We start from the raw sequence: 25,480 nt of genomic DNA, 5'->3' as shown, positions 1-25,480 counted from the left end.
ATAACAGCGAGGATTACTCCGACCTGGTTTCGGAAACTGTTTATTGAACTTGTGTCGCTTTTCTCCTATAACAGCGAGGAGTATCAGATAAAGCCACAAACATTTAATCATTTGGAAAGTTTGTATCTTAAAGTGACTGTTATTGACATGCTCCATTAGAAGTTAATATTTGATACCAAGGCATTATCCATCTTAAAGTGACTGTAAAGGTTTAGTCCATTAGGACAAAATAGGTGGAGCCCGTATAATCTGGAGTGAACATCAAGGATATAAAATTGCTGTCAACATTGTGTTTGATATCCAATATAAATCAAAGAAGCTGAAATTGCCTAAGTCGTATTATATGTAGGCTATCGTTAGGAGCGTTTTCATTGCTGTTCAGAATTATATTGGTGCTAATTTGTTGCATAATCCTACTGCTAATCCTTTTTTAATAAATAAGATTATCAAGAGGAACTGAATTTGAAGGCTTTAGTTTAGGAGTTTTTAGTCAAGATTTCAAGTACTATTGTATAGAAGATTGGAGAAGGAGTTCTATTGTTTTTATGTATTAAAGTTTAAAGATATTAAATTCCAGCATGTATGAGTGGTGAATGAATTTTGGGCCTAAACAAATGAATTGAATTTTAAAGTAGACATTGAATTTTTAGACAAATGAATTTTTAGTTTGGATTGATTTGAGCAATACAACATTAATCTATTTGATCAATTTTGTGTTGTATATATATTTTCTCATTCTGCACCCGTGTATCAAAGGCTTACAATTAAATTGATTGATCTGTAAGGTGATAGGATATAATTTAGGACCTATCTGAAATTATAAAAAAGAGTTATTTTTATGAACCCATAGCTTCTTAGCGCCATCTAAACCAAAAAACTTTTTTTATCTTTGTCATATAACTATCTAGGAAGGAGGTAGTAAAATTAGATTGGCTAGTTGGGGAAAGTCTAGCGCTTCACATCACAGCCATTTTGTAAACATATATCCTAAGAAAACAGTAACATGTAATATGGGTAGACTTGATGGACCTTTTTGGTTCTTATGGACCATCAAATTCTGTGTTTCTATAAAATAAGGAGATCTGATTTCACTGTAAGATGAACCCATTTTAATGGGTTGGGGTGTCAAAGATCAAAACATGCTATTTCATATACAAACACAACCCTAGAGGAGCAATTTATAATAGGGAACACATTGGCCCAGCTTACAAGTGGATTGCTATTGATAGACCGAGTTAAAATTAGCACTTAAAATGATATTACAAGTCTATTGTAAAACAGAATTACCAGAGAAGGTTTAGGGCGGCCGACATCCCTTTAGCGCTCCCTACACATTCAATGGATATTGTGTCCATGCTAAACACCGCTTATATTGCAAGTTAAAAGTTATGGGCTAAGCTCAAGAGCAACCCAAAATAGCAATAGGAGAATTAGTGCAACCAGAGGTCTGAAGTAAAGTATTTGGCTAAAATAAAGTTTAACAGAACACACAAATAAAGTATTACACTCAAAAACAGACATATTTAAAAAATAAATAAATATATATATATATATATATATATATAAATATATATATAAAGGTTATTATTGAATTTTTTAAAAAAAATGGTTTAAAAGGGATATGGTATATGTCAAGGTGTTGGACTGTGAGGAGCTCAGAAGTGTATATAAATAAATATATATATATATATATATATATGTGTGTGTGTATATGTATATATGTGTAAATGTGTACATATGTGTATTCATGCGTAAATATGTATGTGCACACATACATACATACACACACACTATTTGTGCGCATCAGGTAGCACACGTATTACAAGTCGAAAGTAAATCTTTTTCACTTGTGCGCTAACCTGATACGCGCAAAGAGCAGAAGTTAACAACCATACTCACGCGCTAACCTGAATCTCCATAAGCCTCCTTCTCTAATAACCTCTAACCTGCCGCATAGCCCACTGCAAACTACCCTTCTACACTATTAACCCCTAGGACCAGCCCTAATCTAAAAAACCCCCCCACAAAAATTGAATCTGGGGCGGCAGCTCTCTATCTTCATCCCGGAGGCGGTCTTCTTATCTTCATCCATCTTCTTATTTTCTGTCCTCTTCATGCTTTCACCATCCGCTCACTGAATTTTGAATGCAAGGTACCCAATAGAATGAAAGCTTTTTTATTGGCTGATTTGAATGTGAAAATCAGCCAATAGAAATGCAGGGGTACCCCTATATAAAGGGGGTTCCTCACATTCAAAATTCAATGTGCGGTTGGTGACCTCATGAAAAGGATGTCAGAGACGGAAGATAAGAAGATGGATGAAGATAAGAAAACAGTGCAGGGATGAAGATAAGATGACTGCTGCCGGGATGAAGATGGAGCACCGCAGCCTGGATGTTCAGATTTTTTGGGTGTCTTTTTTTTTTATGGGCAGCAAAAGAGCTAAATACCCTCCCAGGGGTGTTTTTTTTTTTTTTTTTTAAAGTGGAGGTTTTAGAATAGGCATAACTGTTTTTTTTATTTTTGTTAATTTGTTGTTTTCTGTAATATTAGGTTAATTTATTTTAGAAGGTTAGGTTTTTTATTTTTAAGGTAAGGTTAGGTTTTTTATTTTTAAAGGAAATGCTAAGATTGTTTTGGGGGTAACTTAGGGGGCGATAGATTAGGGGGTTAGCTGGTTAGGGGGTTTAGATGTTAGTGGGTATTTTGTGATGGGGTTGTGGTGGTTTAGGGGTTATAGTGTAATGGGCTACTTTGTGATGGGGGTTGTGGCTGTTTAGGTGTTATTAGTGTGGTGGGTTACTTTGTGATGTGGGGGTGTGGTGGTTTAGGGGTAAATAGAATAGTTTATTGCAACTGTCTCCTCTGGCCAAACAATTTACGCAATGTTCAAGCTATCACATTCAGGGCCGGTGCTAGGATTTTTGGCCACACAGGCGAGGATACATTTTGCCGCCCCCCATTACATACCATCCCATTGCTAGTTAAAGAGATATAAAACCCAATTTTTTTTTTAGTGCATTACATTTTACGCAACTTTCTAATTTACTCCTATTATCAATTTTACTTCATTCTCTTGGTATCTGTATTTAAAAAGCAGGAATGTAAGTTTAGGAGCTGGCCCATTTTTTGGTTCAGCACATGGGTAGAGCTTGCTGATTGGTGGCTAAATTCAAATCAATGAGTGGTAGCGCAGCATAGCAAATCAAACAGTGGTAGTGCAGCAAAAGGAAATCAGACAGTGGTAGTGCAGTATAGCAAATCAGACAGTGGTAGTGCTGCATAACAAATTAGCAAGTGGTTGTGCTGCATAACAAATCAGACAGTGGTAGTGCTGCATAACAAATCAGACAGTGGTTGTGCTGCATAGCAAATCAGAAAGTGGTTGTGCTGCCTAGCAAATCAGACAGTGGTTGTGCTGCCTAGCAAATCAGACAGAGGCTGTGCTGCCTAGCAAATCAGACAGTGGGTGTGCTGCCTAGCAAATCAGACAGTGGTTGTGCTGCATAGCAAATCAGACAGTGGTTGTGCTGCCTAGCAAATCAGACAGTGGTTGTGCTGCCTAGCAAATCGTGCTGCCTAGCAAATCAGACAGTGGTTGTGCTGCCTAGCAAATCAGACAGTGGTTCTGCTGCCTAGCAAATCAGACAGTGGTTGTGCTGCCTAGCAAATCGTGCTGCCTAGCAAATCAGACAGTGGTTGTGCTGCCTAGCAAATCAGACATTGGTTGTGCTGCCTAGCAAATCGTGCTGCCTAGCAAATCAGACAGTGGTTGTGCTGCCTAGCAAATCAGACATTGGTTCTGCTGCCTAGCAAATCAGACAGTGGGTGTGCTGCCTAGCAAATCAGACAGTGGTTGTGCTGCATAGCAAATCAGACAGTGGTTGTGCTGCCTAGCAAATCAGACAGTGGTTGTGCTGCCTAGCAAATCGTGCTGCCTAGCAAATCAGACAGTGGTTGTGCTGCCTAGCAAATCAGACAGTGGTTCTGCTGCCTAGCAAATCAGACAGTGGGTGTGCTGCCTAGCAAATCAGACAGTGGGTGTGCTGCATAGCAAATCAGACAGTGGGTGTGCTGCATAGCAAATCAGACAGTGGTTGTGCTGCATAACAAATAAGAGTGCTTCATAGCAAATCACATGTAAGAAATCACATGTAGGAAATACAGATGCTCTAGTCTAAGCTCTAACCAGACAACTGATGTGTGTAGTAGGGTTTTTTACTATATGGGGTAAAGTATCACTGATGTGTGTAGTGGGGGTTACTGTATACGGTACAGTATAACTAATGTGTGTAGTGGGGGTTACTGTATGGAGTAAAGTATAACTGATGTGTGTAGTGGGGGTTACTGTATGGGGTACAGACAGTATAACTAATGTGTGTAGTGGGGGTTACTGTATGGCCCATACAGTAACCCCCACTACACACATTGGTTATACTTTACCCCATACAGTAACCCCCACTATACACATCAGTGATACTTTACCCCATATAGTAACCCCCACTACACACATCAGTAATACTGTACGCCATATAGTAACTCTCACTACACACATCAGTGATACTTTACCCATCCCCATACAGTAAACCCCATTACACACATTAGTTATACTGTGTACCCCATACAGTAACCCCCACTACACACATCTGTGATACTTTTCCCCATATAGTAACCCCCACTACACACATCAGTGATACTGTACGCCATATAGTATCTCTCACTACACACATCAGTGATACTTTACTCGTCCCCATACAGTAACCCCCACTACACACATTAGTTATAATGTGTACCCCATACAGTAACCCCCACTACACACATCTGTAATACTTTACCCCATATAGCAACCCCCACTACACACATCTGTGATACTTTACCCCATACAGTTTGGAGTAAAGTATAACTGATGTGTGTAGTTACTGTATGGGGTAAAGTATAACTGATGTTTAGTGGATATGAAGGAAGCTGGACATCTTGTCAGTCAGCCAGCATGGTCACTCATGGATGGTCCGCACATCAAGCAGTGCAGCACCAAAAGCATGAGATGGCATATGCCCCTGCGACATGTTGCAGGCACGCCCGCCTACCCTCAAGAACCGGTAACTCAGTATCGTCTTCTCACAGTCTATGCAAAACCACCTCTGCATATAAGTGCACTGTGAGTGACAGGGGCATTAAAAATAACAGCCCTGACCTCCACCCTGCTTGCACTCCCACTTACACCATGCGCAGTCACCTACTGTACCTTGGAAAGTAATAACAGTCTCAGGGACATCGTCGAGACTGGTTCAGTGCTGCCGCTGACCGTAGTACTGAAGTCAGACCATGTGCAGTCACATGATGCGCCAAAAACGTCTAACTGGAGGTGACGTGACTGAAGTCTCACTCATGCACTGTAGGTATTGGGTGCAATTTTCTCACGTGATGACCAACATCACATGGTAATAGGAGGACCAATAGCAACTGAAAAAAAAGAACAGTGCTTTGGCCCAGGGGCAATGCGGGACAAACAGCACTCTCCCCTAAGTGGCGGATCTCCAGGGTCTGGTGGCCGCAAATGGATTGGTTTATGCGACCTTTGGGACCCTGGAAGTTCCGCCGCTGATAAAATGTAAAACATTTAAAAATATATATATATACATATATATAAAACACTGCTCTCCAATTTTGCGCCCCACTGCTGGGGCGCTTAAGGCGGTTGCGTAGTTTGCCTTTATGCAAGCGCTGGGCCTGATCACATTTACTTTCAACTAGTAATATAAGTGGACATTTCCGCTGATAAAAATATGAGGTGCAATTTAACGCAAGTTTGTGCAAACTAATTTATGGTAATTTAAACAGCACACCACTTGTAATATGGCTTTGAGTGTAAAGAACACTGCAATCTTGCAATCGAATATACGCTCCTTATGCTAATGATAGCGTGCTCCACTCGTAATCTAAACCATAGTGTTTAATTTGGAATAAGCGTAGAAGACTTTATTTTGTAAATTAAACTCTTATTTTAATTCTGAGAATGCCTTATATTATATTGAAAAGTTTGAGATATATATATATATATATATATATATATATATAAATATATATAAATATACACACACACACACAAACATAAAGACCTTTATTACTCAATTTATTAAATATTTCAGAATGCATTCCTACTTAGATATACCATAGTTCACTTTAAATTTTAGACATCGGGCTCGCTTCCATTGAGTTGTTAAAAATGGAGCAATAAGCTAACGAAGTTCCTGACAGATAAAAGTAATTTACGGCTCCATTTTAGTACCAGGTTTCCATGGTGTTGGGCCATTGAGGTATGAAGTTGGCATATAACTAGCATAAGTTGGGTGAAAGAGTGAGGAATCAAGCTTGAGAGCTGATGTAGGTATATACCTAACATGAAGTTTAAAGGAAAAAAGAACATTTATGCTTACCTGATAAATTTATTTCTTTTTTGACACGATGAGTCCACGGATCATCTTAATTACTAATGGGATATTCACCTCCTGGTCAGCAGGAGGCGGCAAAGAGCACCACAGCAAAGCTGTTAAATAGCTCCTCCCTTCCCTCCCACTCCAGTTATTCGACCGAAGTTAAGGAAAGAAAAGAAAAACCAAGCTGCAGAGGTGACTGAAGTTTATAATAACCAACAATATACAAAACGTATGATACTCCTCAACCGAAAAGACAGAGAAGTAGCTGTAGCTTTATGTCCCTTACGTTTTCCTGAGAAAATCACAAACAAAGAAGAAGACTGAAGAAAGCCCTTAGTCGCCTGCAGGTAAAACTTTAAAGTACAGACCACGTCCAAATTGAGCAGAAGTTTTTCTTTCTGAGAAGAAGGATTAGGACACAAAGAAGGAACAACAATCCCCTGATTAATGTTCAGATCAGAAACAACCTTAGGAAGAAATCCTAAGTTAGTACGTAAAATTACCTTATCTGAATGGAAAATAAGGTAAGGGGACTCATACTGCAATGCTGAAAGCTCTGACACTGTACGAGCAGTAGAAATAGCAACAAGAAATAAAACTTTCCAAGATAACAACTTAATATCTAAGAAATGCATAGGCTCAAACAGAGCCCCTTGAAGAACTTTGAGAACTAAATCCAGACTCCACGGAGGAGTAACTGGTTTGAACACAGGCCTGATCCTGACCAAGGCCTGACAAAATGATTGTTCATCTGGAACATCCGCCAGATGTTTGTGTAACAAAATAGATAAGGCCGATATTTGACCCATTAGGGAACTTGTTGATAAACCTTTCTCCAAACCTTCTTGGAGAAAAGACAAAATTCTAGTAATCCTAACTCTACTCCATGAGTAGCCCTTGGATTCACACCAATAGAGATATTTACGTCAAATCTTATGGTAAATCTTTCTAGATACAGGCTTACGAGCCTGAATCATGGTCTCTATGACCAAGTCAGAAAACCCCTGCTTCGATAAAATTAAGCGTTCAATCTCCAAACAGTCAGCTTCAGAGAAACTAGATTTGGGTGAAGGAAGGGCCCTTGAATTAGAAGGTCCTTCCTCAACGGAAGTCTCCCAGGTAACAGAGATGACATGTCCACCAGATCTGCATGCCAAATCCTGTGAGGCCAAGCAGGAGCAATGAGGATCACCGACGCCCTCTCCTGCTTGATTTGAGCATGACCCGAGGAAGAAGCGCAAACGAAGGAAATAGGTATGCTAGACTGAAGATCCAAGGAACCGCCAGAACATCAGTTCCGCCTGGGAGTCCCTGGATCTCAACCCGTATCTCGGGAGCTTGGCATTCTGTCGAGATGCCATGAGATCTAATTCCGACCGACCCCACCTGAGAATCAGGCTGGAGAACACGTCCGGATGGAGTTCCCACTCCCCCGGATGAAAGGTCTGCCTGCTCAGGAAATCTGCCTCCTAGTTGACCACCCCTGGGATGTGGATCGCCAACAGGTAGCAAGAATGGGCCTTCGCCCACTGAACTATTTAGTTACCTCCATCATCGCTAAGGAACTCCTCCCTGATGATTGATGTAAGCCACTGAAGTTATGTTGTCCGACTGAAACCTGATAAACTGGACCAAGGCTAACTGGGGCCAGGTTAGAAGGGCATTGAAGTTCGCTCTCAGTTCCATGCTGTTAATAGGAAGAGTTGACTCTGACTGAGTCCAAATTCCCTGAGCTTTTAGGGAACCCCAGACTGCTCCCCACCCTAGAAGGCTGGTGTCTGTTGTCACAATCACCCAAGATGGTCTGCGAAAGCAGGTTCCCTTGGAAAGATGATCCAGAGACAACCACCATTGAAAAGAATCACTTGTCTCCTGCTCCAGTAGTCTTCGAGGAGACAAGTCCATATAAACTCTGTTCCATTCCCTAAGCATGCTTAACTGCAGAGGACCAAGGTTAAACCGAGCAAACGGGATGATGTCCATTGCCGCCACCATCAGCCCGATTACCTCCATGCACTGAGCCCCTGATGCCCGATGAGTGGACTGAAGGACTAGACAAGTATCGATAAACTTTGATTTCCTGACCTCTGTCAGAAAAATCATCATAGATAGGGAATCTAATATAGTTCCCAAGAAAGGTACCCTTGTATTTGGAACTAAGGAATTCCTTTCCAGATTTACCTTCCACCCGTGAGATTGCAGGACGGATAACACCATGTCCGTGTGAGATCTTGCTTGTTGAAAAGATGGTGCCTGGACTAGGATGTAGTCCAAATAGGGTGCCACTGTAATGCCCCGGAACCGAAGCACTGCCAACAGCGATCCCAGAACCTTTGTGAAAATTCTGGGAGCTGTGTCAAGACCGAAGGGAAAAGCTACGAACTGGTAGTGAGTGCTCAGAAAGGCAAACCTTAGGCACTTGTGATGATCCCTGTAAATGTGAACATACAGGTATGCGCCCTTTAAATCCACTGTTGACATAAATTGACCCTCTTGGATCAAGGGAGAATGGAACTAATAGTTTCCATCTAGAAGGACGGTACTCTGATGAATTTTAGACACTTGAAATCTAAAATTGGAATGAAGGGTCCCTCTTTTTTTGGGAACCACGAACAAATAGGAGTAAAATCCCAGACCCTGTTTCTGTATCAGAACAGAAACTATCACTCCCATGTCGGAGAGGTCTCTTACACAGTGCAAAAACACTTCTCTCTTTTTGTGTGGTCTACAGATAATCTTGAGAACTGAACTACCCTCCTGCTCGTAGGAAGAATAGAAAATTTTAATTAGAGGAAGGGATGACCTTCACCTCCCGTAACATTAGACTATCTCCGTCAACCCAGGACCAAAAAAAAAAAGAAGGAATCACCGAAGACTAGTCTTAGATGACGCATCCTCAAACCAAGATCTTAACCATTATGATCTTCGAGCCGATATGGTAAGCCTGAAAGCTTAGTTTCCCACTTAATACTTGACGGGAAGTAACTAATAGAAATAAATTCTTATTCTGGAATTCCTTGAGGGGGAATGTCTGTCCGAATAGAATTAGACAATGTATGAATCAGTATGCTGCCACATAAGGCAGCCATATCAACCTCGGTTGCCATCCTGAACAACCCCCCTATATCCATGGGCTCCCTAAAGGAACAACTATCCTCTATGGGAATAGAAGGTCTCCTGGCTAGTGTGGAAAGTAAACCACCTTGTGTACCGTCTGCCGAGACTCCTTGAGGAGTCCGCTTAGGAAAACCCCTCTTTCAATATAGGAAATGGAGAAAAAGGAGATACCCGTTCTCTCTTTAGTAATGATCTCAGAATCTCGATCTGACATAAGAATAACAACGACCATGATGTTGTTCCAGAGTAGCTAAAACCTCCTTAAGTAATAGACGGAGGTGGTCTAATTTAAACCTGAAAGATACCACTTCAGTATCAGCAGGAGGAATTATACCGTAAGAATCTGAGGATTTATTCTCAGGTGCTACCAAAGTATCCTCAGGCTTCTGGGAGAGGACCTCTGAGATAGCAACAACTGTGACATAAACCCCGTTCACTGAATGTTTAGTTTTCCTCTTGCGCTCTCCCTGCAGCATGGGAAAAGCCGACAATGCATCCTGGACCGCCTAGTACGAAAGGGAAGCAATGTCTTGCAAGGTAAATCCAGTGGGAGTCGTGGAGGAAGCGCAGGGCACTGGTTCAATGGACACTAAGTTTTTTGGGACACATTAGGAGAAGGCTGCAGAATATATTGAACATTGTCAGAATGCATCTTGAACAGCTGTTGGCTCTTAAAAAGAAGTTTCTCTGAACTTTAAAATCCTCTCAATACATGAGGAACAGAAAGTTTAGTTCATCAAAGCATAAAGTATATGAAACATCTTTATTCACATTTTTAATCAAATACAATTTGAATATCCACACCAGAGTTACTGTGTCTTTAAATATTAAAAGTAACGCTATTAACATGTAATGGGACCTCTTGGACCAACTGTATTCACATAATTGTAAACTAAAAATTAAATGCTACTGTGTCTTTAATTGACAAAATAAACTCCTTTATTTTAGCAAAAAAGAATTCTTTAATTCATAAGTGAAAATCCCCAGACCGCCGCTAAACATTGCTGAGGCGTGTGTCTGCCAATGGATGGGAGAATACAAATAGTAGGCATCCGGACTCTTTAAAGATACCCTTTAAACACAGACTGTGAAGCCTCTCTGCTGCGTGACAAAACGCAGTAGAGGAGACCCACCATCACTCTCCGATACATTGGGCTTAGGGCTAAGAGAAAAAAAGCGCACAAACAATGACGCATAGTATAGCTCCGCCCATCGTGGGCGTAACAAGGTAAATCTCCCGCGTGGCCAACTCTGTTTCAGACATAGAGCCGTCGGGAGAAATAACAGCATGGTGATCTTAATAGTCAAACCTCCCGGTCGGCTAGATAATGTAAAATAAACCGTTAGGAGCAAGAGTTGTCAGAAACATAATAAGGCTAGCTGCGCAATAAGGTTAAACCTCCCGGTCGGCTAGTAATACAAAATAAGCCATTGGGAGTAGGAAATTGCCCATCATACATGACAAGACTAGCTGCGCAGCAAAAACAAAACCTCCCGGTCGGCTGCTAAATTAAAATAAAGCCGTTGGGAGTTGCTATCCTGTCGCACCAAACATAAACATAAGAGCCACTTCTCCAGGTCCCCAGTGCCTGCAGTCACTGCCCTATGACTTATCCTCTCCTAGGAATAATGTCATCTTGTGTCCATTTTTTTTTGTATAAATTAAAGTGCCAAATGTTTCTGTGTACAAACCCCAGAAAATAAAAATTAGCACTTACCTTAAAAATCTGCCCGGCAGTAAGGCAGCTCACCCGGCTTGCGAGGTCCTCTCCCTCACATTGGCCTGTGGAAACAAAAAGTACTGAGTATTTCTCCCTCAGACTTTCACAAACAGGGCAGCATACAATCTATGGGAGGCGCAGTGAGAATTATGTCCCACAAGTTCCCATTGCTCTAAAGCCACCACTGCTCTACTGAAGACACTGATATGGACTACGGCTACACCCCAGGACAAAGCAGTACAATCTTGCACTACTTTAAAAATAAAAAAACTCTTGATTAAAGAATCTTTTCTAACACCTCACTTTACCACTTCCTATCACTAACGTAGGCAAAGAGAATGACTGGAGTGGGAGGGAAGGGAGGAGCTATTTAACAGCTTTGCTGTGGTGCTCTTTGCCGCCTCCTGCTGACCAGGAGGTGAATATCCCATTAGTAATTAAGATGATCCGTGGACTAATCGTGTCATAAAAAATAAATCTGTTGGATAGCAGCAAGTTTGAATATGTGCAGGGCCTAAATTAATGACAATTTCACTCTACACTAATAACAGAATGTTATGTTCTTTTTTAAAATCAGGGAAATACTCACATTCAGATTAAAGGATGCTGAGTTGTATTTATAAAGATATATTCAGGTATGGCATCAGAAAAAGTACAGGCAGTGAATTATGACTAAATATACATTTTTGTGACTTTTAATTTTTTTGTCTATTGTGCTCCAAGAATGATTACCTAGATGTTGTTTTTAATATTATGAAGGTGTTTACCCAACAGGAATAGTCTCTCCCTCTAAAGGAAAAACAATATAAATTACTAACCTTTCTACATTCACTGGTTTGTCAAATTTAAAAAGCATGAAGTCCCCTGCTACTGGTGTGATAGCCCAGAAGAAATCTTCACCAAAGTAAGTCTTTTCCAGTGTGTGGCCTTGATAGATTTTTAAGGAAGTGGAGACTTCTGCAGGAGGGTTTATATGAATTTTGTGCAGGAGCGGTTTCAAGAAATCTTTATCCTAGTTGGGGAAAATAAAAACAAGAGCAGAGTTTCATTTCTTATTCAAGTTTTCATGAAATATGAGTATGGAGGAAAACATAAAAAATAACATTTTGCCCTAATTCTCAAAGAATTAATCTTGAATAGGCAAATAAAACATGATTTTAAAATAAAAGGGAACTGCCATTATGTGATTTTTTTCTGTATTAAACTTTCTTGATTTTAGGAATCATAGGAAGCCAACTAACTTCAAAAGAAGATACTTCTGAAGTCCTTAGTAAATGTGTCAACTTAATCAAAGAGTCAGTACAATAATAGCAATAACATATAGTCTCTGATTGCTGCAATCAGCAGCACACTATTTCATTTACAACATGATTTCTCACTTTCTCTTGCCAGAAAAATCCTAGAGACAAAGGTCTGGGGGCCGGTTTATTAATCAGTGCATGCTGCTTATTCCGTGCAAGCCTTCTGGCTTACCGAAAACAGTACTTAAGACTACTGCTCCTTAACTCATCCACCATCTCTGAGATGGCCGACTGTAATCATCCCAATCAGATACGATCAGGATGACTGACACCCCCTGCAAGTGGACGATTGGTCGCAAATGTGTAGGGGACGGCACTGCACAAGCATTTCACCAGAAATGCTTACGCAATGTTAAATGGAGACAGCATACGCTATAGCGAATCAGGTCCGCCTGGGGTATGATAAATCTACACCCTGGAATTTAAACGTCAAACCAAAAGAGATGCAGTGAAATCAGTGCTGGATTGGCCTACTGGGATGCCAGGAGAGAGCCCGGTGGGTTGCAACAGCTGGCGCTGGACAAGTTAAGCAGGCTTAGCAGATAGAGCGTCACGCTACAGTCATGGAGCCTCCTTTTGGTGTGGAAAGTGACTGTTATTTCCCATTTATGGGAGGATAAATGTGATTTTATAATGACTCTAATCTAGTAATATGCTATTTGGAACCTAAACAGACTGTATATATCTATACAATGTTTAACATTATTCATATGTGAATACTTTACGACACTAGCTATTTTTGATATCGCTAGACAGTGCTGCAACAATGTGTTTTTAAGTTTCCTTTTTTAATTACCTATACTCAATAGCGATCTTATAATCATCAGGTACAGGGTTATTATAATATAACTTGCCAATGGTAAAGTGAATGTGAGGACAATATTAATCATATAATGATATATATGTAATGACTTATTATAGGGAATATAAAATATATGTAAGCCATTGCAATTTCCACATTCTCAAGCACTTGTAAACTTATAAGATATCCCCTGTTCCATATTATGCGATTTCTAGAGTAGTAGCTTTTATATATTTGTGATTGTTTTATCCGGAAATAGTGTGGATCCTTTTAATCATAAACAAGAATAAAAGTTAAAGTAACAGGAAACTCCAACATTTTCGATCATGATTTGGATAGAACATAACATTTTAAACAACTTTACAATTTACTTCATTCTCTTGTTACCCTTTGCTGAAAGAACAGCATTGCACTACTAGTAGCTAGCTGAACACATCTAGTAAGCCAATCACAAGACACAAATGTGTGCAGGCACCAATCAGCTGCTAGCTTCCACTAGTGTTGGATATGTTCATATTCTTTTTCAAGAACTGATACCAAGAGAACAAAGCACATTTGTGAAATTGAAAGTGTCTTAAAATGAAATGCTTTATCTGAATCATGCAAGTTGAATTTTGACTTTCCTATCCCTTTAAATTTTTAATGTTATAATCAGTCAATTATATTTTACCTTGATTTAATTTCTGTATTCAATTGTTGCAGAGAGCGCAAACAGTGGTATAAATAAAAGGGAATAACAGCATTGTTATGAAAATGAGATGTAATTGGAAAATATTGTGAGAGCAGATAATTGTGCAGAGATATGCAATATTTATAAGGATACCATAAAAAGATATACAAATATGCAGGAAGTAAGAGAACAGGACTTTTTAGTTACACAGTCATGTGTGAAGATGGCATGTATTTGTGAACGGAATGTGCTGTATTTAGAGTCTGTATTGGAGGGGCTAGATTACTCATATTTTTTTTATTTCATCAGCGCATGGAGAACCATATGAACTAAAGGAATGAACTTGGAGCATTATAATTCATTGAATACATTTAGTTACTAGAATTTTGGTGCAGTGCTAACAATGGCCTCCAAGTCTAGCATTTTTGGAGGAAACAGTAATTAACCTTAAAAACAAGAGGAATGGACTAGCAGCTTGTCTCTAATGAAACAAAGATTTTTGATGATGAAAGAACTAGAAGGTCTTTAAAGTCTGTCCATATTTCATGCAGAAACGTAAGTAATTAATATTAATTAATTAGGATAACTAGGCATTTCACTTCCCTTACAATGTTTGTTCTAAGCTTGCACTTTTTTTTATTTTCTTTTGAAAAATGTATTATTTTAGTAGACCTACTTTGAACATTTTCTGTTTTTATTTATATCATTCTGAAGCTATGGTCTCCAGAATTGTACACAGTATGCAAGATGAGGCTTAAGTACTGTCTTCCTATTCAACTAAACATAAATAAAATTAACGTTACACTTTATATTTTTACAAGGTGCAATATTATTTATTTAGAACAAGAACATTTGAAGACATAATCTCTAAGAGAACAACAGTAACGTAAAAAATGGAAGTTAGGGGGTGTGTGTCCAAGCAGCGGCTCTGAGCGGTCGCACTCTTCGTGTGCTCCAGGACAAATAGTAATAATCCACCGATTATCATTATTAAACCACAGCATCTATATAAATTACGACTTAGTAACCATCAAGACCTGCAATTACCTTTCATATCCCAATTTGCTGTATTCATGATCCAGGAGACTGAACAGGATAAACAACGCCTGTAGCCACGGCATTCTAACAGGCGGTGCACCCCAGGGTGTCTGGCCAGAGCTGAGCACATTCCTACACTTATACCACCACTATACAATCCTTTGGGCTTACACAGCCATTGGATACAGAAACGACTCACTGAGAAACATAGCGCACAGAAAGCGACAACATAGCATCCATCTGCAGCCATACGGATCGACAACTTCTCTGACAACCTGGACTCTCATTTCACAAAGCTAGAGGCCATAATACAAGCCTTGATAGACAAAGTACCCACTGAACAAGACCTTGAAATCTAAGCTAACAGAATCATCCCTGAAACACACAGCGAACCGCCACTACGGTACCGGACTGTCAGGGTATTGATGAGTGATATTTCATTGATATATATATATATATATATATATATATAAACATATAATATATGTGATATTTCAGTATTATATGAAATGCTTTGACCATTGTTAAATGCAAATCCATTTGTCAAATTTCTGAAGCCGGGCCCTGGCTTCAGACTGCCTGCTATACTCGAATACACATTACAGATTGATGTCTCAAAGAACAAAGGGGATAAACATTTGTTCAAATAGTGAAGATAGGTCGCTTCAAAGGGACCTTATCACATTGTATTCTCAGGTTTGTACTTCCATATAAGGAGCTTCCTGCCTGAAGAAGTGGTAATAAAGTTAGGTAATCATAGACCGCATGTGTGGACAGCAGACACAGGTCTGGACTCATGTTTGAAGCTTACAGAGTCTCAGGGAAAGAGTTAATTACCCCATGCTGAGTTCAATTATACAAAATCCAGACGTGCGTCTCTATTGAATATAGCAGGATAAATATCTTAACCTGTGTAATTTGAAAGTATAAGAATTTAAATCTTAAGGTTTAAATAAATTGTATATAAGTTTCATATAGTTAAAATAATCAAATTGTATTGAAAATACCAATATATGTATAGGTTTGGGAGATATGCCTTATGCCTAATATACTATATTAGATAAGTATCTATTATAGTGAAATTAATATATATCTGTATTGACATTTAAAATGTTTAACCAACTATTTCAGAATAAATTACCTTTTCTTATTACAGGCATATGATGTTCCAAGATATCTAAATTCTAGATTGGGCTCTGATTCATAACTAATAAATTGTCCTATGAAGTATATAGTTCATGCACTCAAAAATTATTAATATATTTATATAATATGATCGAATCAAGGGCGATTCGGCAAGCCCTCGAAAAGGGCAAATCGGAGCAACCGGTTGTGAGGCATTGTGCCGTGATATCACATCCTGTATCATCCATACGCTATATACTGATCGACCATTTGCCAAAGTTGGACAGGGGGTCAATAGGAACAAAGCACTCCTGATCCGTGAAGCCCAGTGGATATACAGACTGGGCACCGTATACCCAGGGGGACTGAATTCGGCACCAGACTTTAAACTACTGATAAGACAAGATGAGGACACAGACCTGGGGTGATAATTCTTAACCAGTATGTGCTTGGAGCCTGAATAAGCCCCAGACACTGTAGGAGGAACACAATTGGGTGTGAAATCACTCTTTATGTTATACTCTCTTGGTTGAAGCCGAGGTATACCTAGCACTGGGCACCTTGGTATGGGTCTTTCTATGATAGGATGTGTACCACACACCAGGGGTGCAGTCTCTTGAGCCAGAACTCCTAATGGTTAAGGGTGGTACATGGGCCAGATGTTGCGGAAGTACCTGACAATGACACCTCTAAAGGGGGGCATCTGTGTAAGTCCCACATTTAAGTAACCTAAGGAGGGGGCTAAAAAGAGCGGTCCCTCAATGATATATACATTAAACATCCTTAGAACCTGTGTCATATAAACCGGTTATTTGTAATTATTCACCACAATCTGTTCATATGTGTATTTATCTATACTCCTTTTGGGTTATTGTCACAACACTTCAACACTTATAGTCTGTGTACGAATAGAGGTACATCTTGAAGGTGGCACTTATACCCCAGCTGGCATTCTAAGATACATACAATATACGATGCAGGCCAAGTAGTCTTTATGCATTATGGTGTTCCCAAAAAGCAATACGTATGTCCAGTTAATGATATAGGTATATAAATTAGCCTATGCCTAAATAGGGCACTAGTAGGACACATTTCAACAGGGTGTCTGCATTTGATTTTGTTTTTTAAGTGAGTTTATTAATAGATAGTCTGTTACTACATTGTATATATATATATGTTTAGAATGTATTAAGTCAATATGTGTATCTAGCACCTGGGCACTGCTTAACGTAGGGGTGTTCTGTTTTAGGATTATGTTATAATGCAATATTCTAATGTCTTGGTGACAATAAGCACTATGAATCCTGTTAACTTGTGGAATTTAATGCTAGCACCATGCACATATAATGATACACAATGAGATCACATTAGTATAATGGGTAGCATTAGATGTACTACCAGGACCACAGAATTTGTATTGAATGTGACATAGTAAATATGTTATTGTCTCCATGGTTTCAGTATACACATTAGCCGCTCTGACTTGCGATCAGCCCTATACCAAATGGTCATGCGTGCATCTGTCAATTAACACAAGAAGAGTGAGAAGGATGCAAAGGGATCACTATGTATGAGTAATAAGGGGTAGGATCTGAGACTACAATAAAGTAATGACCTGTCTCGAGGCTAACATCAGACATATCGCAAGTGAGCTGTATAAACAGTGCTGACAATACCGGTTCCGGTTTGTAACCATAGTTACCTGATATACAAATGGTGCTTTGCGGATTAATCTGCACTTCACCTAAGGGTAATAACTACTTATCTTATCATCGTTGGTTATGTATAACAAAGGTACAATGCTATAAATATGCAAAAAAAATTTTACACAAGTTGTTTATACAATGTTTGGGTTATGCAGTTTGTAATATCGATGCTGATTTTTTTCCACCGGAAGTGACGTATGACACTTCCGTTTTCACAAGACGGTGGAACGCAGTTTGGCGCCACTGTTTGAGAAGGAGGAATTCACTATGTGTGATTATGTGTTTCTATACCACTATATAAGAGTGTATTTCACATTTGTTTGACATGCTGATAAAGGAGATTGTATCTCCGAAAAGTTCCATTACATTTTAGCTTTGTTTTGTGCAAGTCCTGTAAGTGCATTCGTTTTTGGAAATTATATATATATATATATATATATATACACACACATATATATATATATATATATATATATATATAAAAATAATTACTGGGGAAGGGGGCACTCAGATGGTGCGTATCTAGTGTTGTATCCATGCGAACAGTCCAAAATAAATATATATCACTTAGAAAGATAGAGTCCTATATTCAGTAATAAGAACCAAAGAAGGACAAGGCTGCACAGGACAACACTTTAAACCAAGCGTTTATTATATTATATAGGTGGTAAAGACACCGGGTCTGCCTTCATAAATTAACAATATATTATATACCAGATAAAAGGTGAAACAGATGATGGTACGTCACAATGTCAAACAATTCAACAATAACCCCTACATGCTAGCATGTTACAAAGCTGGCCAACTAACAGTCCATGTTTAGAACCAGGCACATAGTGTCAAAACACGCTCTGGTAAAATTAGAACAGGTACTGTCCCTTTTCTCTGCTACAGTCCAGGCACTCAGTGTAAATACACGCTCCGGTAGCAAGATGTTAGTCAGGCCTCCTATATACCCAAATAGGCCTGAAACAGATTTTCCAGCTGAGCAGTGTACTCAGATGCTACTTGCTGAGAGGATACTACCGGTTGCAAGACTTAAACCGCACGGCATACTTTCACCTTCCTTCGTTCATGGGGTAGATGCCATGTGGCTGCTATATACCTCCATACTTCTGTGTTACGTGATGCACATGCCGATGCGGGTCTTCACTTGCTAAACTTCGGTAGGGATAAATATAGTGAGCAGGTACAATCAGAGCCGCTTCACCTGATGGCGTTCTCCACGCTGCTAAATTACAATCAACACATTACGCGTTTCGCCCCTCCCCTTTCTGGGTGGGACTTGAGGCTTCGTCAGATGTATAATGTTACCACTACTAGTGGTGTTTAAATACCGATTCTGTTACCTTGTTACACATCCCTTGTTACTATATCTTAAAGGGACATTAACGCCATACAACAACCTTATTCTGGTAATTCATTTTATGCTTTAATGTACATTTAGAAAGCACTTGTGAGGTGACACCTATTCATGGCCTAAATATTTACATTAATGCTAACAGCACGTTACATTTTATACATTAAAAACAATTGCAAGTGTGAGGTATATACATGCATAATACCACATATCACATATTGCACAGGTCTAGTATGTACTTTACATTGTTAAAATTGTTTTAATGTTTTTAAACAAGGATTCACAAAAAGCAGGCATATTCTATTTTTTCATTTAGGCCAATGGGTGACAATGTGTTTAATCTGTACATCCAGCGTGATTCATGCTCGAGTAATATTTGATCAATGTTTCCCCCTCTCCTCTTAAGCCTAATATGTTCAATTCCTAGCACTTTTAATAGGGTGAAGTCAGAGTTATGGAGCATTTGGAAGTGCCTAGCCACCGTCTATCCTGATCATTGTCCTTAATACTATCCCTATGCTCCCTAACTCTGTCTTTCAGTTCATATGTCGTCTTACCGATATAGAATTTGGGACACGAACAATGTAATAGGTAAATTACATTCTTAGTATTACATACAATTCGTTCATTTATATTATAGATTTTGTCTGAATATTCTGTACATAAACTAGATGACTGTTCTATAAATTTGCAATATACACACCGTCCACAAGGTTGACAGCCTTTCACCACTTTTGATTTAGTTAACCAATTTGTGGGTACTTCCTTTTGAAATTCACTGTGCACTAACCTGTCTTTTATGCTAGGGGCCCTTTTGGCAGTCATCAGTGGATATTCAGATATATATCTAGCCACAGAGCTGTCGTTGGATAAAATATGCCAGTGTTTATTAAGTATGTCACAGAGTTTATTCCAATGGGAATTATACCTTGTGATCAATCTAATTTGATTCTTTTGAGTCTGTGACTCATTATTTTTATACAAAAGCTGGGTTCTTGGTGTTTGTCTGGCCCTAATCCATCCTTTGTGTATCTGTCTTTTTGAATATCCTCTTTGTATAAATCTTTTTGCCATTTCTGCTGCCTGTTCCTCAAAATCTGCCTCAGTAGAGAAACACCTTTTTAGTCTTAAAAATTGTCCTAAAGGTAAGGTTGCTGTCTCTTTACGATAAACTTTGGTTAGTAGCATGCCATTGTTTATAGTAATCTTTAAACCAAGGAATGTGGCCTCCTTGTCACTAATCTGATAAGTCAGATATAGATTTCTGTTATCTTTTCTTGCCTGCAGACTCAGCATCACCTTTCCACAGTACCAGAATATCATCCACAAATCGCTTGGTTTAAAGTGTTGTCCTGTGTAGCCTTGTCCTTCTTTGGTTCTTATTACTGAATATAGGACTCTACCTTTCTAAGTGATATATATATATATATATATATATATATATATATATACATATACACACACACAGTACAAATATTTAAGTCCAGAAGTTTGTTAGGAAAACAGGCTAACTAAATACTCCAAAAAATATTATCTACAATCATACCTCGATTTCTGAATTACAAATGGATTAATTCATCTTTCAATAACTGCTAATGTCCTAACTATAATAAATATGATGCAGAATGAGTGATCTGTGTGTGACATGCATAACATGAAGTGTTTTCAAATGATATGCATAATTTTGCTCTTTTTCCTATAAAAATAATTTCTAGGGGCTTTGCAGGCTTTCTAAAAAAAATCTGGTGTAGATGCAAAAAAGTAAAATCCATTTGATCCTTCCCTTGCTTTTTATCCACTGCGGTGCCCCTATTGTGCATCATCTTTAGTTTGATAGGAATTACTTGGACATACATGTGTTAGCTAAACAAGAGTGACAAATTCCCACTAATAAAGAAACAAAAACATTCCTATTTAGAAACTGATATACACTTACTGTTGCAATAATACAATTTCTCACTCACACACATCTTTCATAATCACACAAAAAACAACAAGATATTTCTTATTGCGACCAGTAAATCCCAGAGAAGACTTGCATTGATACTTGATTACAGACATGGTTTCAGCTCTGGTGCCCCTTGGCAATGTAGTTAATTGTTTTTCACTTACTGTAAGCTTTTGTATTTTCCCTGTTAATGAAGAATGCAACCCAACATGCTGAAACAGGGAAGGCCTGAAACGGATCCGCAAATTAGATTTTTGTCTATCGCAATGTTTCTGGAAAAAATAAATTACAATGTAAATGTCAATACAGCAAGAAGGAAGAGGTTTTTTTTTAATAGCTTGCACATTTCATGAAATGCCTCTTTCACAGTCAAAAATGATAACAAAACTCTTCTCCAGAACTAAAAAATCTTCCCTAACACTGAATACTGTGCTTCTACAGCAGCTGCTTCTTTGATCCATTTCAGAATTTTCAGTTTATGGATCTCTAATCACATTAAAATAAATATTGGGTTTCATACAACACAAACTGGGAAATAATGGGATAATAGATATATATATATATAAGATCAGAGAATAAATAGTTCACATGCTTCTCTATTGGTCTATCACATCAGTTACTTCAAGTAGGTGTAGATCTCATTTGAGAATCCATCTGACTCTCAGTTCAACTACTAAAATAGCATTACATTACAAAAAAGAAAGCAGAGGAATAATGGTATTAGTAATGACTTACTGCGTCTTTTTCTGGGTTACAGACTTTCACCCATAATATGTGGTCTAGAAGCCAGTCGATGGGCTTTTCCTTGAAGAACATGAAAATGAACTCAACAATAAGTGTTATGTCTGGAGCCTGAAACATTTTACCTGAAACAAATGCAGAATACAATCATGAGACATGCAATTTATCAAGTTACAGTACTGGGACAATGCCAACTACTTGCATGCAATAACTTTATTGAATGTGCATCTACACAAATGAAATTAACAAACAAAAACATTGCCTGTTTTATCAACAAGGTTAGAGATCTTTCAACAATAGAAAAAAAGTGTGAAAACTATTGGATTAGTATTGTGAATAACATATTCCTATTAAGGACCAGATTACAAGTGGCGTGCTAACAGTTATGCATGAATTATATCAGGTTTATTGCGGCTGTTTGCACACATCGGAAGGAGCGCTCATATTACCAGTTGAAAGTAAATGAGAACTTGCCAGTGCAATATATGCTAGAAATATTATCACAACCTCAGAGCTTGGTTTAACTGTTCTGTGAAAACAAAAAGTGTCACAAAACACATCAAAAATACATTACAAAAGTACAGTTACACTCATAACACTTTCTAATAAAAATTATTAAAAAAAATATGGCACAAAATGTTATAAGGGCTTAAAGATATAAGGTCTCAGGCAGATATACTACATATACATGTCTAAATATGTAAATATATAGATGTGTTCACATATGTATTTATAATACGTGTATATATGTATTTACAGACATATACATACACATATAAACACATAAATACATATGTTGACACATATTTTCATATCCTATATAATAAAAGGCCAGGTATATTTGTCAGATACAGTCATGCGAAGTAGAGACAAACTTACCTGGCCTTTAGTGCGCGAGGCAAAACAGCTGTAATCCTCACATTGTTTGAAGAGACAGACGGTGCGAGGCAAAACAGCTTGACGTTAGGAGCAGAGAGGTTGGGCATAAGCTGCTATGGCGGGGGACGTGGCCGGCGGGAGCGCCGTGATGGGGGAATGGCCGAGCTGGAGCCCCATGATGAATGGGCGTGGTCAACAAAAGTGGGCGTGGTCAGATGGGAGCTCCAAGATGGGGGCGTGTTAAGGTGGGTGTGGTTGACTGAAGTGGGAGTGGCCGTGACAGAGAGTGCAAAGGAGGGGAGAGAGCAAAAGAGAGGGACAGAGAGAGAGAGAAAGCAAAAAAGAGGGACACAGAGAGAGAGAGCAAAAGAGAGGGGAAGAGCAATAGAGAGGGGGAGAGAGAGAAAAAAAAAGAGAGGGGAGAGAGCAAAAGAGAAAGGGGAGAGAGCAAAAGAGAGGGGTTAGAAACAGAGCAAAAGAGAGGGGTTAGAGATAGAGCAAAAGAGAAAGGGGGAGAGAGCAAAAGAGAGGGGGGGGAGAGAGCAAAAGAGAGGGGGGGAGAGAGCAAAAGAGAGGGGGGAGAGAGCAAAAGAGAGGGGGGGGGGGAGAGAGAGAGCAAGAGAGGGGAAAGAGATAGCAAAAGAGAGGGGGGAGAGAGAGAGAGCAAGAGAGGGGGAAGAGAGAGAGAGCAAAAGACAGGGAGGAGAGAGAGCAAAAGAGAGGGGAGGGAGAGAGAGCAAAAGAGAGGGAGGGGAGAGAGAGAAAAAGAGAGGGGGGGAGAGAGAGCAAAAGAGAGGGGGGAGAAAAAGCAAAAGAGAGGGGGAAAGAAAGGGGGAGAGAGAGAGCAAAAGAGAGGGGGAGAGAGACAGCAAAAGAGAGGAGTTAGAGAAAGAGCAAAAGAAAGGGGGAGAGAGAGAGCAAAAGAGAGGGGGGAGAGAGAGAGAGCAAAAAGAGAGGGGGAGAGAGAGAGCAAAAGAGAGGGGGAGAGAGGAAAAGAGAGAGGGAGAAGAGACAGCAAAAGAGAGGGGCTAGAGAAAGAGCAAAAGAGAGGGGGAGAGAGAGAAAAAAAGAGAGGGGGAGAGAGAGAGAAAAAGAGAGGGGGGGAGACAGAGCAAGATAGGGGGGATAGAGAGCAAAATAGAGGGGGAGAGAGAGAGCGCAAAAGAGACAAGGAGAGAGAGCACAAAGAGAGGGGGAAGAGAGAGCAAAAGAGAGGGGAAGAGAGAGCAAAAGAGAGGGGCAAAGAGAGAGCAAAAGAGGGGGAGAGAGAGAGCAAGAGAGGGGAAGAGAGAGCAAAAGAGAGGGGGAGAGAGCAAAAGAGAGGGGGAGAGAGAGCAAAAGAGATGGAGGGGAGAGAGTAAAATAGAGGTATGGGGAGAGAGAGCAAAAGAGAGGGAGGGGAGAGAGAGCAAAAGAGGTGGGAGAAAGAACAAAAGTTTAGAGATATAACAAAAGAGAGGGGTTAGAGAGAGAGCAAAAGAGAGGAGGAGAGAGCAAAAGAGAGGGGGAGAGCAAAAGAGAGGGGGAGAGAGAGAGTAAAAGAAAGGGGGGAGAGACAGAGCAAAAGAAAGGGGGAAAGCGAGCAAAAGAAAGGGGGTAGAGAGAGAGCAAAAGAGAGGGGAGATGGAGCAAAAGAGAGGGGGGAGAGAGAGCAATAGAAAGGAGAGGAGAGCAAAAGAGGGGGGAGAGAGAGAGAGCGCAAGAGAGGGGGAAGAGAGAGAGCAAAAGAGAGGGGTGAGAGAGATCATAAGAGAGGGGGGGAGAGAGCAAAAGAGAGGGAGGGGAGAGAGAGCAAAATAGAGGGACGGAGAGAGAGCAAAAGAGAGGGGGGACAGAGAGAGAGCAAGAGAGGGGGAAGAGAGAGAGAGAAAGAGAGTGGGGGGAGAGAGAGCAAAAGAGAAGGGGGGAGAGAGAGCAAAAGAGAGGGGGAGGGAGAGCAAAAACGAAATTTATGCTTACCTGATAAATTTATTTATTTCTTGACACGATGAGTCCACAGATCATCTAATTACTATTGGGAATATCACTCCTGCCCAGCAGGAGGCAGCAAAGAGCACCACAGCAAAGCTGTTAAATATCACCTCCCACCCCAGTCATTCGACCGAAGTAAAGGAGAGAAAGGAAGTAACAAGGTGCAGAGGTGTCTGAAGTTTATAACATACTAACACCCTGTCTAAAGAACAGGGCGAGCCGTGGACTCATTGTGTAAAGAAAGAAAGAAATTTATCAGGTAAGCATAAATTTTGTTTTCTTTCTAATGACACGATGAGTCCACGGATCATCTAATTACTATTGGGAATCAATACCCAAGCTAGAGTACACAGATGATAAGGGAGGGACAATACAGGGAACCTAAACTGAAGGCACCACTGCTTGAAGAACCTTTCTCCCAAAAGCGGCCTCAGCCAAGGCAAAAGTGTCAAATTTATAGAATTTTGAAAAAGTGTGAAGAGAGGACCAAGTAGCAGCCTTGCAAATCTATTCCACAGAAGCTTCATTTTTGAATGCCCATGAGGAAGCCCTCGTGGAATGAGCCGTAACTCTCTCTGGTGGATGCTGTCCCGCAGTTTCATAGGAAAAATGTATGATACTCTTCAGCCAAAAAGAAAGAAAAGTAGCCGTAGCTGTCTGTCCC

The 25,480-nt window shown here is 39.7% G+C and overlaps 1 protein-coding gene across 1 annotated transcript in view; it reads right to left on the bottom strand.

Moving 5' to 3' along the window:
- MGAT4A (alpha-1,3-mannosyl-glycoprotein 4-beta-N-acetylglucosaminyltransferase A) overlaps positions 1 to 25,480 on the bottom strand; it is a 429,885-nt gene that overhangs the window by 46,690 nt on the left and 357,715 nt on the right. The window contains exons 10-12 of the mRNA XM_053707698.1: positions 21,961 to 22,091; positions 21,390 to 21,497; positions 12,094 to 12,287 (exon numbers count right to left, since the gene is read on the bottom strand). Of these exons, the coding sequence (XP_053563673.1) occupies positions 12,094 to 12,287; positions 21,390 to 21,497; positions 21,961 to 22,091 (433 nt within the window). The remainder of the gene's footprint in view (positions 1 to 12,093; positions 12,288 to 21,389; positions 21,498 to 21,960; positions 22,092 to 25,480) is intronic.

This window comes from Bombina bombina, chromosome 3 (genome assembly GCF_027579735.1).
Source record: "Bombina bombina isolate aBomBom1 chromosome 3, aBomBom1.pri, whole genome shotgun sequence".
Classification (NCBI taxonomy): Eukaryota; Metazoa; Chordata; class Amphibia; order Anura; family Bombinatoridae; genus Bombina; species Bombina bombina.
The sequence above is the reverse complement of the archived record's forward strand: the minus strand, read 5'-3'. Positions and strand labels throughout refer to the sequence as shown.